Raw genomic sequence first — 15,457 nt, forward strand, 5'->3', positions numbered from 1 at the left:
GCTCTTTGAGTAACTGAATCCAATATATAGAAGGGGGAAAGGCAGTCCGACTCAGACCCTGCAGGTCCCAGGCAACATTTCAACAAAAGTTTTAGCCTGTCGTCCCTCAATTTTTAGGTCTACTTTTAAATCCTGAGCAGATACATTTGGAGGGGATGAGAGTCTCTCCAAGGCAGTGGAGGCAGAAGCATCTGTTGCTGCAGGGAAAAAGACCTATGGCATGTGTGGCAGGGCTTGAAGCCCAGGATCATGGGCATAACCTGTTACTCAAGACCATGAATTGAGGCCTAAGAAAAAACAAACGAGAATGGAAGGCGCACTCCCCCCAAATACAAACTGTGCTAAATAACAGAAAAATAAACAAAATAAACTACTAACAGAGTAAGAAAAAATAAGCAAGAGAAATAGCAAACAGCTTGGCAAGCTAACAGATTCTACCACATTCTCTCAAGCTGCAGGCAGTTGAGAAGGACCTGCAGTGGTGGTGACTCTGCTCCCCCAAATATCCTCATACTGGAGCAGAGGGATATCTAGGGCACAGACAATCTCCAATCACGAGTGCACGTGTAAGTGCACATCCTGAAGTGGAGCACACATAGGGATACTACTTGAAGAAGTAGTTATTCATTTCTTTGTGAACAATTTCCCCCAAAGAGTATCATTTCAGTGACAGGTGAAAGCATTACTGTATGGGAATTAGCAAAGAGTCACCCACCTCTGAAGTAGAGGATAAAGATACTTTGCAATAAACAAGTTTGATCCACTTCATAGAACGATTGAATCCTCTTACAGACCAATGAAAACAAATATGGAGCACAATATGAGCAGTTACACTTCATTAAAATAGCGTCATTCGTGCCAGAAGAGAGGTGACAAAAGATAATATTCCAATCCGTTTGTATTACATCACAAGATATTATAGTAGTAGGAACACATCTAAACTAGTCAGTGTGGATGTAGGTAATGTCTGTATTTCCAGGATTATCAGCTATCTCAGACGGAATACTTTGCTTGGATTTAAATGCATCAAACATGCAGCTATTTTTAAAAGAAATTAAATTATATAAAACCCCTAAATTAATCTGACTTGGACACTTACTTTAAAATGATAAAGAACTATCGTAAGTCAAAACCAGTTTATTATATTACCCCAAAATGGAATGTAATAGGAAATTAGTGTACAATACAAACTAGATCCTTGTAATTATTTTTGAAAAGAACAAAAGTAAATCCGATGAGTTTGAAAATAACCTACTATGTCATTGGCAATGAATTTTTCTGTTATCCTTTGGCATGCAATCTAATTATGTAACTATAGGAAACCTTAGTAATAAAATCCTTAATTACTACACAATTATGTAATTAGGTAATAGTTATCATTAAACACTGCCTAAATTATGTATATATTTACTCAAAGAATGGATCAATCAAGTAAATACTATGTCATTTAGAACAGTTTTTTTTTTTTTTTTTTTTTTAAACAAAGGGAAATTGCCTTTGTATTATACTGGAATTGTGATACTAAGCTCAAAAGCCAGGGCTGATCTAGAATCCTTGAGTTATTGTGTCTGCTTTTTCCTCCACAGTACAAATTCAGGACAGTGTCAGTAAGGAGAGTTAACCCTTAACTTAAAAATCCTGGTTTCTGCTGCATAATCATTTCACAATGACACAGCAAGGCAGGCTAATTGTCACAATTGTGATGAGCACAAACTAGAAATCCTCGGTCAAGCAAGAGAAGCTATTCTATTCAATATGGGTTCTTTATACCATGCTTATCACCATAATATCTGAGTAACTCCTTCACCTCATGAGGGAGAGACTGAAGTATGATCATGTCAACAAAACTCTCTTCATCTTACGAAGAACAACCTGTTCTTGTGCGGTAATAAAGATTCTGGCAGGAACTTGTATTATGAACCCTGATTTTTCAGGCATTTAGAATGTTGTCGGAAAAATAAATCTGACCTTGGACATATGCTTTCAGCTACAGCAGGTTCACTTCTTCTGAATTCACAAACAATTGGATTGGCTGCTTTGAATTCAGACTTCTGATTTTTGTTTGCTCCTTCCTCTAGCAAAACATGCTAATGTTTAACAGCATGCTACTAGACTTGTTGATAGGGACATAGGATTTTAATTTTTAAGAGGACAAAACATTTAATTTTGATATTTTCAAGAAGGAACTCCTGGATCCAAGCATAGCGTCACTTAGCAACAAGAAAATAGAACATATAATCATACTTTGCACTACTAATAGCACCTTTCATCCAAACATATTCAATATATTCAAAATTACTTTCTTCAGCTTGGGTTCTTGTGCTCTGACTCCACCCACCTAAATGGATTTCACCATCAGGCTTTAGGTAAGCAGACAAGTGAACCTTTGCTCTGATGAGCCCTATAAGTTGGAAGTTGCTTTCCCTTAATTTTCCTCTATCTTCACTTAAACACTGCTAAATACTTAATAGCAAAAGTGGGGTTTTGTTTTGTTTTTTAAGAACTCAGGAGTCCGGGCACCTACTTCCTTGCTCTAACCCTAAAACAGTTCATTCCTTATCATCAATTGTTTACATATGAACCTGGTGAAAGAAAGAAGATTGATAAGCTTGTCTTCAGAGTATTCAATGTGGACACTATTCCAGCGTGGTGATCAAACCTCATATGCTTTCTTCAAGTTTATTATTTTCTTATTCAACTTGTCTTTTCAAAACTTGTTTCTGAATCATCTTTTAAGATTTCTCCTCTGCCATTTGAGTTCTCATTTGCGGATCCTTGCAAGCCTTAAACCTCAAATACAGAATCACTAATATTTAATAGGAAAATGAGTTCAAATGATAAAAACCTTCAACATTTAAAGCAGCTTCAAACACTTAGAACGGTGCAGTGTGCTATATGATTTAGAGGTTGCATTTCTGAGGGCAGCTTTTAAAGTGTTTTGACCTATTCTTTTTAAATCTTCTAGGCCGAATAGCGCACATTCAATGACAGCCTGAGCTGGTAAACGCATGCACCTGCTGGGAAAATGGCTTCCTTTTAAAACCAACAAGGGAGCAAGTAAGATGTGTATGGCCTTTTCTGTTCTTTCCTAGAACCCTCATATAGAAGGGAAAGACAAGAACTTAATTCTATTTAAGAAGGCACTGCTAAGAGGGGGTGCTATTGTCCCCTCTCTCCAGATCTGAAAACTGATTTAACCCTATACTGGGAGGTATAGTGTTACTCAATTTTACCTGAGTGAATCCAAGTTTGATCCGTCTTTGTTTGAAAGTCTTGGCAAACTGCTCAAGCTCCTCAAGGTCACTGGGCTCCTCCAAGCTGGGAGTGTCAATTCGCTTTGGTGTTGATTGGCTCTGTGGAAGTGGCTGAATGGGGGTTGCTGCTATTGTGCGCGTTGGGGTTGCTGGCTGTTGAGGGCAGGAGACAGGAAGAGGAAAAAAAAACAAACAAAGATTTTTTTTTTAAACACAAAATAGTGGAAATAAATCTCACTAGGGAGTCCAGATTCCCACAGGAGACAGGTTGGATACTAATATATATACCATTTCTAATAAATCCAAAAGTGCTCTCAAATTTATTGACATTGCTCAAATAAAGGCCACCACAATCCACTGTACTGTATTAGTATACAGTCTTTCAAGAAGGACTCTGTCAAAACCAGCCAAGGAAAAACAAAAGATACACTGTACCGGTTTACCAATGCCTTCTACCTGCTCCAAGAACAGTTCAACATTACTCTTAATACATTTCAATACTTTTGGAGAGTTTGGCATTCATCCCCTTTAATTATTTTAAAATTCAATTTACTGAGGGTGCAGTATCAAGTTGACAGCTCTACAGACTCAAGTCCTCTATTTTTCCTCAGAACAAGGTCAGCAAAGGCAGCAGCAGCACAAATATCCCTAACATTCCCCCTTGTGAATGTGACACAACCTTGACCTGGAGGGACCACTTTGGGGAGGGCGGTTGGGGAGGGGAGAAGTTTGTTCTCCTTGGCACCTCTGCTGAGACTGCTCACAAGAAGAGTATTTATAATGGTGACATTATATGGCAATAATTCCTCTTAAAAAAATAAATGAAACAACTCGCAGAAAAGAATTTCTTTTAGGTCTCTGATTTTCCCAGCATAACCAGATAGTTTCCTAGGAAACTACTGAAAAGTTTGCTATTCCTGACAATTAGGCTATAAAGATCATTTCCCAATATAAAAGTAGGAATACAGGGCTTCAGTAAGAGCCCGAGATATGTCTGTGCGCTATGGAAACCACACTCAGGCTAGGTTTCACACAATCAAAATATATTAAGAGAACATTGGGGTTGCACAGTTAAGGTTTTGCACACAATCTGAATGTTGGAATTTCCTGAAGTTTGGGTGCTTTACTCCACCTCCTTCGGTGTATGCATTGTTAAAATACAGAGCTGAATCCTCTTCTTTGGCCAAATTCTGTTCAGTGCCGCTGAGGGGCTTGGGCAAAGATGGTTTTATGCCATTTTATGCCCTCGGCCCAATTCTGATGCTGTTTATGCCCCCAATGCAACACAGAGAAGCCTCAATATCGCTCTAAATTGCGTTGGTTGGTAATAGCCCCCAAATGGCCATTCCATAGCACCTCAGTGCTACAGCCATATCTCCTACAAAGCTGAACCTCCAACTGGCTCACTAAGGTGGCTTTCTACTTGGGTTAGCGCTAGTGATATTCTGCAATGCAGAGCAGGTGGTTCGGGGGGCGTGGGGGAGAGGATTTAGGCCACTGTCTTTAATTACACAATCACGTATTATTGCTCAAATAATATACAATCTTTTCAAGAAGTGTAGATACATATGTCGCACACTATTTCCCCCCCCCCAATATTTTAAACTTACTTAAGATATATTGGACTATACAAACGTATCTGACTTCAATTTTTATTGAAGTTCTTTTTTTCCCCTAGGTTACATATTAGAGCAAATCTTTGTTAGGGACACGTGAAGCTCCCCAAGCTGTGAACTAGAATAGCTAATTTCCACTATTCTGCATTGTATATAGAAAATGTAGTAAGCAATACAAGTACAGTTACTATGTACTTTTCATATATGGGACTTTCACAGACTGTAACAGACGCAATAGTATGTGCTACAAAATACTACCTGCATTAAAAGAAAAACATGTGATAGTTATTCTGTTATTTCAGAAATAATATGTGATCATATAATTAGAGACTATTGTAACGCACAAACACAAGCAAGCAGAGTTAAAGCTGCAGGCACTTTAACATTACTTTTCCAGAGTTTTGAAAGCTTAACCGTAGAGCTTTAATAGGCTCTTAAAACAATTTTTTAAATGTTTCTTTCTTCTTCTTTTTTTTTTTTTTAAAGAAATAAATAAAGGAAAAACAGCTAAAAATTAGCTTTACTCTCCTGCTGACTTGCAAAAGATTGGCAACAATATAGAATTCTTTGGCTAGAAAATAGACCACTTTGCCCCAGGATCTTTGGAAAACTTCCAGGAGAAACCCTCTCTTGCACACTTTAGAAAGCCCTCAGCCCTTTTCCTGCAAGTTTTAGGAACTCTGAGAACCTTATAAAGAAGTGGAGGAATTGATGCTAATGTTCCTATGGACATGTTGCCTTAAACCCCACACATCTGCCAAGTAAGCAGCTAAATTAACTGCACACTCCTGAATAGTATGGCCTCTTTTAGCTGTGTAAAGTATATGCAAAAATTATTCTAACTATATAACATGAAGTTTTCAGTCTTATAATTTAGTCAAATCAAAAATATTTTTCACTAGAACTGTTCAAGGCATTTTTACTCAATGAGGGCTATTTCCATGCCAAATATCAGTATATAGCCCTTAGGTTTTAAATCTATTAAAAACAAGGTTGCAAAAAATGTTTAATATAATGGGAAAAGGGTATTGTTCCACCACTCCACTTGTACTCAAAATTGACTCAACCATTTTTGTTCAAACTACTAAAAACTTCCACCTTTAGGAAAAGGCCAAGCATGGAAAATTTCAGTCCAAAGAGTAAAAGTTTTGGTAAATTATGAGTGAATGAAAACATGGAAATCTGACGGGAAACTATTATGCAGCCTTAATATGACGATAATTATCACTGCAGCTGGCACTTCTGTTGTATTGTAGTCATCTAGAAAAGTGAGAAGACTAAGTAGCTTAACTTCCATTCTTAAAACAAATATATATGTGCCCATCTTGCACATTAGTTTGAGTCCCTCAAAGAACTGCTGAAAAACTGCAGAAGGAAAACTGACCTGTGAGGTGAGGGTGATGCTTGGCTGAGACTGCAGGAGGTTGGCTTGGCTTTGCTGAGGTAGTTGCGTTAAGAGATTCTGCGCTTGCAGGAGACCTGAAAAGAGGTGGTTTGGCAAATAGTTTCAGAAACTTTAGAAGCAGTCTGATATGAAACACTCATTAAAAAAAAGGAGATAGATGAGAGGCCGACATCTCCAATGTCTTTAATTCTCAGTCCACAATTCCCCTGCATTCCTCTAAAGCATAGGGACATTCAGCATTACTTTGGCTGTGATGCAGACACAATAAGTGCTGACTGGGGCTGCACTTATATTATATGTAGGAAGTGTTTCATCTAATGACAGTACTATCAGCTTAATGCCTGGGAGGTGTCATTTGGCCTTCCCTTTCTGGTTTGGTACTTAAACAGTTAGTAGACAGCTGAGGGTTGAAGAACCAAGTACAAATAAACTGAAGCCACTGATGAAGGTGATTAAATGTTACACTCTGCACAATACATTTCAGCTGTTGGAACATCCCTTTAGAATGAATGAAGAATGAAATGGCTTTAGCAGACTAAAGTAGTATAACACACCGAAGAAACATATCCAATCACTTGCAAACACAAAACAGAGAAATAACAACTACTCCTTTCTAAAGAGTCAGTCGATCTCAAATGTTAGATAAGGTACTGAACATTCTTTAGGTTGCACCACAAAAATTGAGGTTACTTATCTGTAACTGGAGGTTCTTTGAGATGTGTGGGCCCTATCTGTATTTCACAGGTGGGATACACATGTGCACCATGAGTCCAAGTTCAGAATATTTTGCAAATAGCGTCCATGGGCCCACACGTGCACCATAGCTCTCCTCATGCTCCGAACCAAGGGCATAAAAGATGGTGTGGGCCAATGCCTCTCCAGTTTCCAACCTTACCACTGTTCAAACAATCCGCAGCAGAGGGGATGAAGGGTGTGTACTGGAATACAGATAGGGACCACATGCCTCAAAGAATGTCCACAGTTACAGATAAGAAACCTCCATTTCTTCTTCGAGTTAAGGTCACTATGTGTATTCCACATGTGGGACATTAACAAGCAACAGTCAACAGGGAGCGGGTACGAGGACACAGAAGTGATGGCTGATTGTAAGCACTGCTGTCCTCACAGCTATATACACAGTTGATGACTGGAATAGAGTGCAATATCTTGTGAAGGTATGCAAAGAGTTTCAAGTAGCTGCCCTATACATCTCTTGGAGAGGTAAATCTCTCAGCTATGCAGTCTAAGTAACTTGCCCTCTAATGGAATGAGTCCCTCAGGTGTGTGTGTGTGCGAGGGGGAGATATGAGCTAGTTGGTAACAACTAGCTCATATCCATTTTGAAAGTCTCTGTGCCAATACAGCTCAACCCCTTGATCACTCTGCTATGGAAACAAATGGTTTAAGGGGTCTTCTAAAATCTTTTGTTCTTTGCAGATAAAAGTTCGAAGCCATTCACACATCTAGAATCTGTCCGTCTCTCTCCATCTGAGGCATGTGGGAAAAATACTTATAAGTGGATTACCTGACTCTCATGAAACTCGGAAACTACTTTAGGAATGAATCTAGGGCGGAGTCGTAATGACACCTTTTCTTTTTAGAATGTAGTATATGGTGAGACCACTATGAGCGCTCCCAGCTCACTGATTCTTCTGGTTGACATTGTGGCTATTAGAAAGGCCACCTTCATGGACAGATGGGCCATAGACCATATGGCTGGAGGCTCAAAAGGGGGGTTTAGTGAACAGTGATAATATAAAATTGAGGTCCCACTGAGATGTGAACTTCACAAAGAGTGTTAAGGATCTGACAATCCCCTTCAGAAATCTAAATGTGACAGCGTGAGTGAATATTGTACCGTTATCCACAGGAGGATGGAAAGTGCTGATCGTTGCTAAATACAGTTGCAGAGAACTGAGTGTGAGACCCAAATATTTAAGGGTAAGTAGATACTCTAAGACAGGGGTAGGCAACCTATGGCATCTGTGTCGAAGACGGTACGTAAGCTGATTTTCAGTGGCACTCAGACTGCCCGGGTCCTGGTCACCAGTCCTGGCCACCGGTTCGGGGGGCTCTGCATTTTAATTTAATTTTAAATGAAGCTTAAGGTTTTTAAAATGTTTATTTACTTTACATACAACAGTTTAGTTATATATTATAGACTTATAGAAAGAGACCTTTAAAAATGTTAAAATGTAAACTGGCACGCGAAACCTTAAATTAGAGTGAATAAATGAAGACTCAGACTCATAGACTTTAAGGTCAGAAGGGACCATTATGATCATCTAGTCTGACCTCCCGCATGATGCAGGCCACAAAGCCGTCCCAACCCTTTCCCTTGACTCTGCTGTTGACTCAGCACACCACTACTGAAAGGTTGCCGACCCCTGCTCTAAGATGATAGGGATCCTGGTGGATTCTGGAGACAGCTGCATTGGTTAGCCCAAGAGGAGAAACATTTCCATTTTGCTGCGTAACAGCTCCTTGTAGAGACTTTTCTGCTTTGGTTAAGGATGTATTGCACCCTTTTAGAACATGAGTGCTCTATTTCTGATACCCATTCAAATATCAGGCCTTGAGTTGCAGCGGTCCTGGACTGACGTGCTTGAACCTGCCCTTGTGCTGTGTTAGAAGGTCCAGCAACATGAACTGAGAGCTTCAACAGATCCGTAACGAGAACTGCCTTGGCTAGTTGGGTGCAATCAGGCTGACTCAAGCTCAGCCCCGGTAGATCTTCCGTAAAACTTGTGGTATCAATGGGACGGGAGGGAAGGCATACCCCAGGCAACCCTTCCATGACACCAGCTGGGCATCTCCCATTGAGCCTTGGCTCAGGGCAGCTCTGGAGCAATGCCAAGGAAGTTTCCTGTTCTCCCACAAGGCGAAAAGGTCCCAGGTTGGTGTGCCCCATTGGGCAAAGGCATCATCGAGAACCAAATTACGTATTGCCCATTCCTGATTTACAGAAAAATGTCTGCTTAGGCAGTCTGCTAAGGAGTTTTGCACCTCTGATAAATATGCTGCTGACAGGATTACGCGATGGTTGATACACCAATTCCAGATGAATCTTCTCCAGTTTTGTTCTCTGGATGAGTGTCAAACTCTGGGCAGAACTGTCACTTTGCTGTTTATTTTGAACTTCTCTGGTGAGTACACAGAGAGAAGCCAGGCCTGTAGGCAGCGAAGATAAAGCCTGACAAATGGTGTCGTGTGCATGAGGCCAAGTGGGCGAGGAGTGAAAGGCAAGTTCTGCTTGACGTCCTAGGTCTGATAGTGACCTGATTCATGAGAGTGCTAATGGCATGAAACCTCTCAAGAGGTAGATACGCTCTTTCTGTAGTCAAATTCAACCTCACCCTATAAAATGTATGAATCTCATGGCGGTCAATGTGGATTTTTCATGACTGACAGATACCCTGGGAAGGCAGAAGACTGAGCAGAACACTGGTTGCTCGCTGGACTGTCTAGTAAGAACTGCCCATCAGAAGCCAGTTGTTAAGATAAGGGAAGACTATAAATCCCTCTCTTCTCAAAGCTGACACTACTGAAAAAACTGTTGTAAAGACCCTTGCTAGACCAATAAAGAGGACTCTGAATTGGCAAAGCTCTTGATAGAAGAGGAACCTCCAGTGAGAAAATGGAGGTTTGTGAGAAAATATGCATCTTTCATAACAAGAGCAGCGAACCGTGTGTTCTCCAACAAGGAAATTATTGATGCCAAGGATATCATGTGAAATTTTAGTTTTTGAATGAACCTGTTCAGCTGTCTCATATCGAGAACTGGCCTCCATCCCCCATTCTTGTTAAGGATGAAGTAGGGGTAGGATTTTACATTTGTATTAAAGGTCATAATGTAGTACGTATTAATTGTATTAATGTATATCTTGAGTTCATCCTGCCAGCTACCCTTTTTGAATAGCAGAAAGGAATGACTCTCTGGGGCACTGGTAGAAACGCATCTGCCAGACTGTCAGTGTCTGTACTGACGTTAAGGCAGGAACAGACCAGAACAGTCCTTATGACTGATTACAGTCACCCTTTGTTTTAGGATAAGTTGTATCATAAAAGATGGGGTCTTGTTTCCTATATGCATTACAAACTAGGCCCTCTGGTCATTTCTTTGTTTAAAGGTTTAGCAAGTAAAAGACAGGACCTTTTATTGTGTCTATGTTAATTAGATTGGAGGAACATTGAAGGCCCAGGCCACAATGTGAACCGTTTTGACCACAAGATTTAGTAAAGTTTAATTTACAATGCCTTTCTTGCTCAATATAAAATACTGCTGTTTGTATACCTTTGAAGGTCTCTGTAAAAGACTGTTTGTGTGAATAAGGAGTGTATGCATCAGGAAAAGATAAGGTGTGAAGGCCATTGTTGGAGCCAGATGGTCAAGGGAGGAGGAGGGAAGAGACTTAACGAGACTTATCGATGCCAGAGAACCATCAACGCGCATCCATGACTGAAGGAAGGCAAATTGACGACCCTGAGGCAGAGACTGGCACCTCTAAAGACAAGACAATTGATTAAATCAAAACCAGGACAGGATGACCCTTTCGGAGGTGCTTTGGAATGTTAACGTCAGAAGATAACACCAATTAAGGAGTAACCGGTCATAAACTGACACAGCAAAATCCACAGACTTCAATGGAGAAAAAGGACTATAAGAACAGGGTGCTTTGCCATGGGGCTTTGGGTTCGTCTTGCCACAACTCCAGGAGCATCGGATCGCGACCGACAGAGCCCGGCTCCCCTCTGTGACCAATGTGGCTGGCCACTAGGTTGATCCAGACTCTGGACTGGTGACTTTAAAGATCGACTGGTGTGTGTGTTTGTAAAGCATATGCTAACTGCTGTATTCTCAATCAATGTGGCGTGTTGCCTTCTCCCCTATAAAAGATCTCCTGTACTTTGTATAAGCATAACATCATGATGGCCTCGCTGATGGGGAGGGCCACTCAACTGGGACTGGAAGGCTGCAGAATGTCTAAAACTGTGGTGAGGCTCCTGGACTTCTTCAAGCTGAATCTGTAGTTCTGCAGCCACCCTATCCATGAGCTTTTGATACTGTTTAAAGTCATCTGGAAGGGACAGAAAAGACGGAATAACCACCTCATTTGGTGAAGATGATGAGACTGCTCCCAGAACTGTTGGACCTGACTCACCTTCCCCTTCCAAATATTCCAGTAGGGTTGGCTGTGGATGTCCAGGCGATGGCAAATAGAACTCCTGCATGAATCCTGGGTGTCACTACAATGGATTAACTAGTGGAGATGGACCTCTTGGCATAAGGTACCACCCTCTCTCTTGGCCAACTGTATTTGGTCGGAGTGTGGAACCCTGATCTTCTGGGGCTCCTGTCTCATACCACCTCTGTCTGATGTTGAAGACACTCCTGCAGGGGCCTCAGACTCATTTGAAGAGAAAGCTGGATCCCTTATCTCTGGCAGAACTGATGGTACTGTTGGTTGTGGGACAGGAGAATGACTCTGCCTGATTGGGAAATTCCTTTCTTTTGGTGTATTAATGTCCTGGAATAGAGACTGTTTCAATCGGAGGGTTGAATGCAGACAGAAAAGACCAATATGTCCTCTGGGGGGATGCAGGTCTCTGATCACCCTGAGGTATGAGAAGAGTCCATTGGTGGAGCTGTCAGAACTGGAGCTTCCCTGGTCACTGTGGCAGTTGGCTCCCTCCAGGGCAGGGTTGCTACTAGTATCACATTGGCATTAGAAATAGATGGGAACACCAGGAGCTGTTTATCCCAAGCCTTCACCATTGAAGCTGACATCAGAATCATTGGATTCATACCTTTGAGTGCCTCCTGCTCCTGTTGAGAGGATTTACTCATGACAAAGGTATTAGTGCCCACATGCGCTCCTGATTCTGATTGGGTTGGGGAGGGACCCCCTCTCTGTTGGAGCATTTTAGATGAAGATGCTCAGATGCCTTGTCCTTATGCCTATGAAAGTGACCTTTGCTGTGATGTGAAGCTTTCTTCTTAGGTGTAACAGTCTTAGCCTCTGTTCCTGAGCTCATGCTCAGCAGCGCACTACCAGCCTGGTGACACTTATGCACCGAGCAGGGTCTCTGGCCCAAATCTCACTGAGGCCTCATTGCCTTCTCCATGAGGTGTTTTCTGAGTCTCAGTTCCTGACCCTCATGACCTCTGGGAGGAAAAGAGTGGCAGATGCTGCACTTCGCAGAAATATGAACCTCACCCAGACAGCAGAGGTACCACTGATGTTTGTCGCTCACTGTAAAGGAGCGAGGACAGGAAACCGTTTTTGAACCCTGGAAATAATCCCAGACTTTTGGGGGGAATCCCCAAGTGGGAAAGAAAACTTTTTAAAAATGAAAATGTAATTGGAGAATGTTTAATTAAAACAAATTAAATAAATATATAGTGGCGATGAAATGTTCAGGGCTGATACTCATGGAGAACAAAGCCCTCTGCTTATGCGTAGGATCAGCATAAGCAGCAGCGATCCAAACTTCCCCGAACACCTAGTCAATGTTCTTCAACCCTGAGGTTGCTTCAAGGACCACTGAAAGCAGGAGGGCACAATTAATCCATCGTGCCTTTGTTGAGACTGTCCAATTAGCTCTAATTGTGGTTGCTTTGTTCCTTCCCCCGTTTCAGGAAACTTTCTGGTGACAATTGGCAATCACTTGTGCAGGGATCAAACCGGCACACAGGTGAGCAGTATAGGGACCTAGTCTGAAGCCACACACATTCAGGAGATGCACACTTGCATCCTTGCTTACCCTTAGGAGTGAGATATCAGCTTCAATGACCCCCATCAGTGGAAAATGGTGGCAGAATTTACAATATTGTCCCTAGTTGCCTGCAGTAATCCCCTTAAAAAAATCTGAGATCTTTTGCCCCATCTTGAGCGTTCCCCAGGCCTAACTCACCATGTTTAGGGCGTTCGCCAAGCTCTGTGCTTGCCAAGGGACAGTGAGAAACTGATTTATATTTTTAAAAAAGGTGCATTTTACTATAATGATTCAATGCTGTGTGCACATTAACAATCATGCTTCTGCAGACGTGGCCTTCAGGGGAACCCCCTAAACACTGCCCGAGTGCCTCCGCCAGATAAGGAAGTGACCAAGGAGGACATGTTTCGAGAGGTGCTCTAATCCTCAAAGGCTGAAAACCAAGAACACAGGGTGTGGAGAGAGAGAGAGAGATTTTAGAAGAAAATTATAAAATTGACAGGCAGGAGAGAAAGGAAAGCCAGGAGCGAATTTTAATGGGCCAGGAGAGGATGATAAAAGAGATGGAGGAGCACATGGAAATGTTGAAGTCCCTAATCATGCTGCAGGCTGTGCTCAGTGCCCCCTGCAGCCGATATAGAACTGCTTTCCATGCCCTCCCCAAACTCCTCCTACACATTCCTTGCAACTTCCCGGCCCATCTTGGTATTCCATTCACTTCACCCCTTTGGACAGCTTCCAAAATGATAGCTGGACTTACACACAGCTATAAGAGCAGACCCTGCCCTTCATTGTTATCTCCCTTCCCACTAAGCCTTGTGTGTGTGTGTTGTTAATTGGTATTTAATAAAAACACTCTGAAAGATAACCAACTTTTATTTGTCTCCTACTCACAGTGGATGCTGATGGAATGAATACACAGTGGCAATTTGATTATTTGCCGAGTACAAATCACGGTCAGGAATCATCAAAATTTTCATACAAGACGGCAATTAAAGCATGGCAGAGTGCTGTATAGAAAGACATATTACTGAAGCTCATTGTCAAAATGGTGTCTCAAAGCCTTCCTGATTCAAATAGCTCCCTGTTGTGCCCCTCTAATAGCCCTCGTTCTGGCTGCTAAAAATCAGCCACCAGACGATCCACACTCCACACCAAGGGAAACTCTTCACACTTAGCCTCACAAATATTATGCAGCACGCAACAGGCTGTTATGACCATGGTAATATTTTCCTCATTTAGGTCTAATCTGTGATAAAGGCAGCACCAGTGTGCTTTCAATCTGCCAAAGGAACAATCTATGATTATTCTGTACCTCCTCAGCCTATGGTTGAAGATCTCCTTGCTGCTGTCCAGGTTTCCCATGTAATGCTTCACGAGTCATGGGGGTAAGGGGTACATTGGGTCTCCAAGGATGGACATTTCAACATTTGGAAACTTCTGGTCAAAAGAAAGTCGCTACTTGCAGCTTTCTGTACAGGCCAGTATTCCTGAAGATGCATGTGTCATGAACCTTCCCTGACCATTCCGCTCTGATGTCAGTGAAACGGCCATGGTGATCCACACGCACGTGCAATACTATAGAGAAGTACCTCTTTCTATTGATGTACTCCGTTGCAAGATGGTGTGGGGCCAAAATTGAGATATGAGTGCCATCTATCGCCCTGCTGCAGTTAGGGAATCCCATTGCCACAAAGCCATCCACTATTTCATGCACATTGCTGAGAATCACAGTTCTTCATAGCAGAATATGATTAATGGCTCTTCACACTTGCGTTAATGCAGCCCCAACAGTGGATTTCCTGACTCCAAGCTGATGACCGACTGGTAGCAGTATGGAGTTGCCAATTTCCATGCAGTGATCGCCATGCCCTTCTCCACCAAGAGGGCAGCTCTCATTTTGGTATCCTTGCGCTACTGTGCTGGAGCAAGCTCCGCACACAGTCCCAGGAAGGTGGCTTTCCGTATCCAAAAGTTCTGCAGTCATTGATCATCCCGGACCTGCATAATGGTGTGATTCCACAACTCAGCGCTTGTTTCGTGAGCCCAAAAGCAATGTTCCACTGTTTTCAGCTGCTCCATGAATGCCAAAAGTAATCCGGTGTTGTTTTTTTCCCATGGCACACAGAAGGTCAGGCACCTCTGCTTCCTGTTCAGATTGGGTGCTCATAATATACTGCATGATTAGCCATGATGTCTTCATAACAGTGACCACAACAGTAGACAGCAGTGCAGGATTCATCCTTCCAGACAGAGATGGCGGGCGCACAGTAATTTGGGATAATTGAAAAATGCCGCGAAATGCAGTCAGAAGCCTGTGGAATGATGGGACTGAAAAAACTGCATCATGGGATGTTGAGCCAGCACCCGTGATGCACTGCGATCTATTCTGCCTTCCCACAACTTCTAGCTGTAGAAGGTGGTGAGTAGTACAGTGGGATAGCTATCCACAGTGCACTGCTCTC

The 15,457-nt window shown here is 42.1% G+C and overlaps 1 protein-coding gene across 2 annotated transcripts in view; it reads right to left on the reverse strand.

Moving 5' to 3' along the window:
- POU2F1 (POU class 2 homeobox 1) overlaps positions 1-15,457 on the reverse strand; it is a 188,669-nt gene that overhangs the window by 30,956 nt on the left and 142,256 nt on the right. For both annotated transcript variants that reach the window (XM_054046408.1, XM_054046402.1), the window contains 2 exons: positions 6,255-6,349; positions 3,234-3,407 (listed from right to left, as the gene is read on the reverse strand). In XM_054046408.1, coding sequence (XP_053902383.1) covers positions 3,234-3,407; positions 6,255-6,349 — 269 coding nt within the window. The remainder of the gene's footprint in view (positions 1-3,233; positions 3,408-6,254; positions 6,350-15,457) is intronic.

This window comes from Malaclemys terrapin, chromosome 1 (genome assembly GCF_027887155.1).
Source record: "Malaclemys terrapin pileata isolate rMalTer1 chromosome 1, rMalTer1.hap1, whole genome shotgun sequence".
Taxonomy (NCBI): domain Eukaryota; kingdom Metazoa; phylum Chordata; order Testudines; family Emydidae; genus Malaclemys; species Malaclemys terrapin.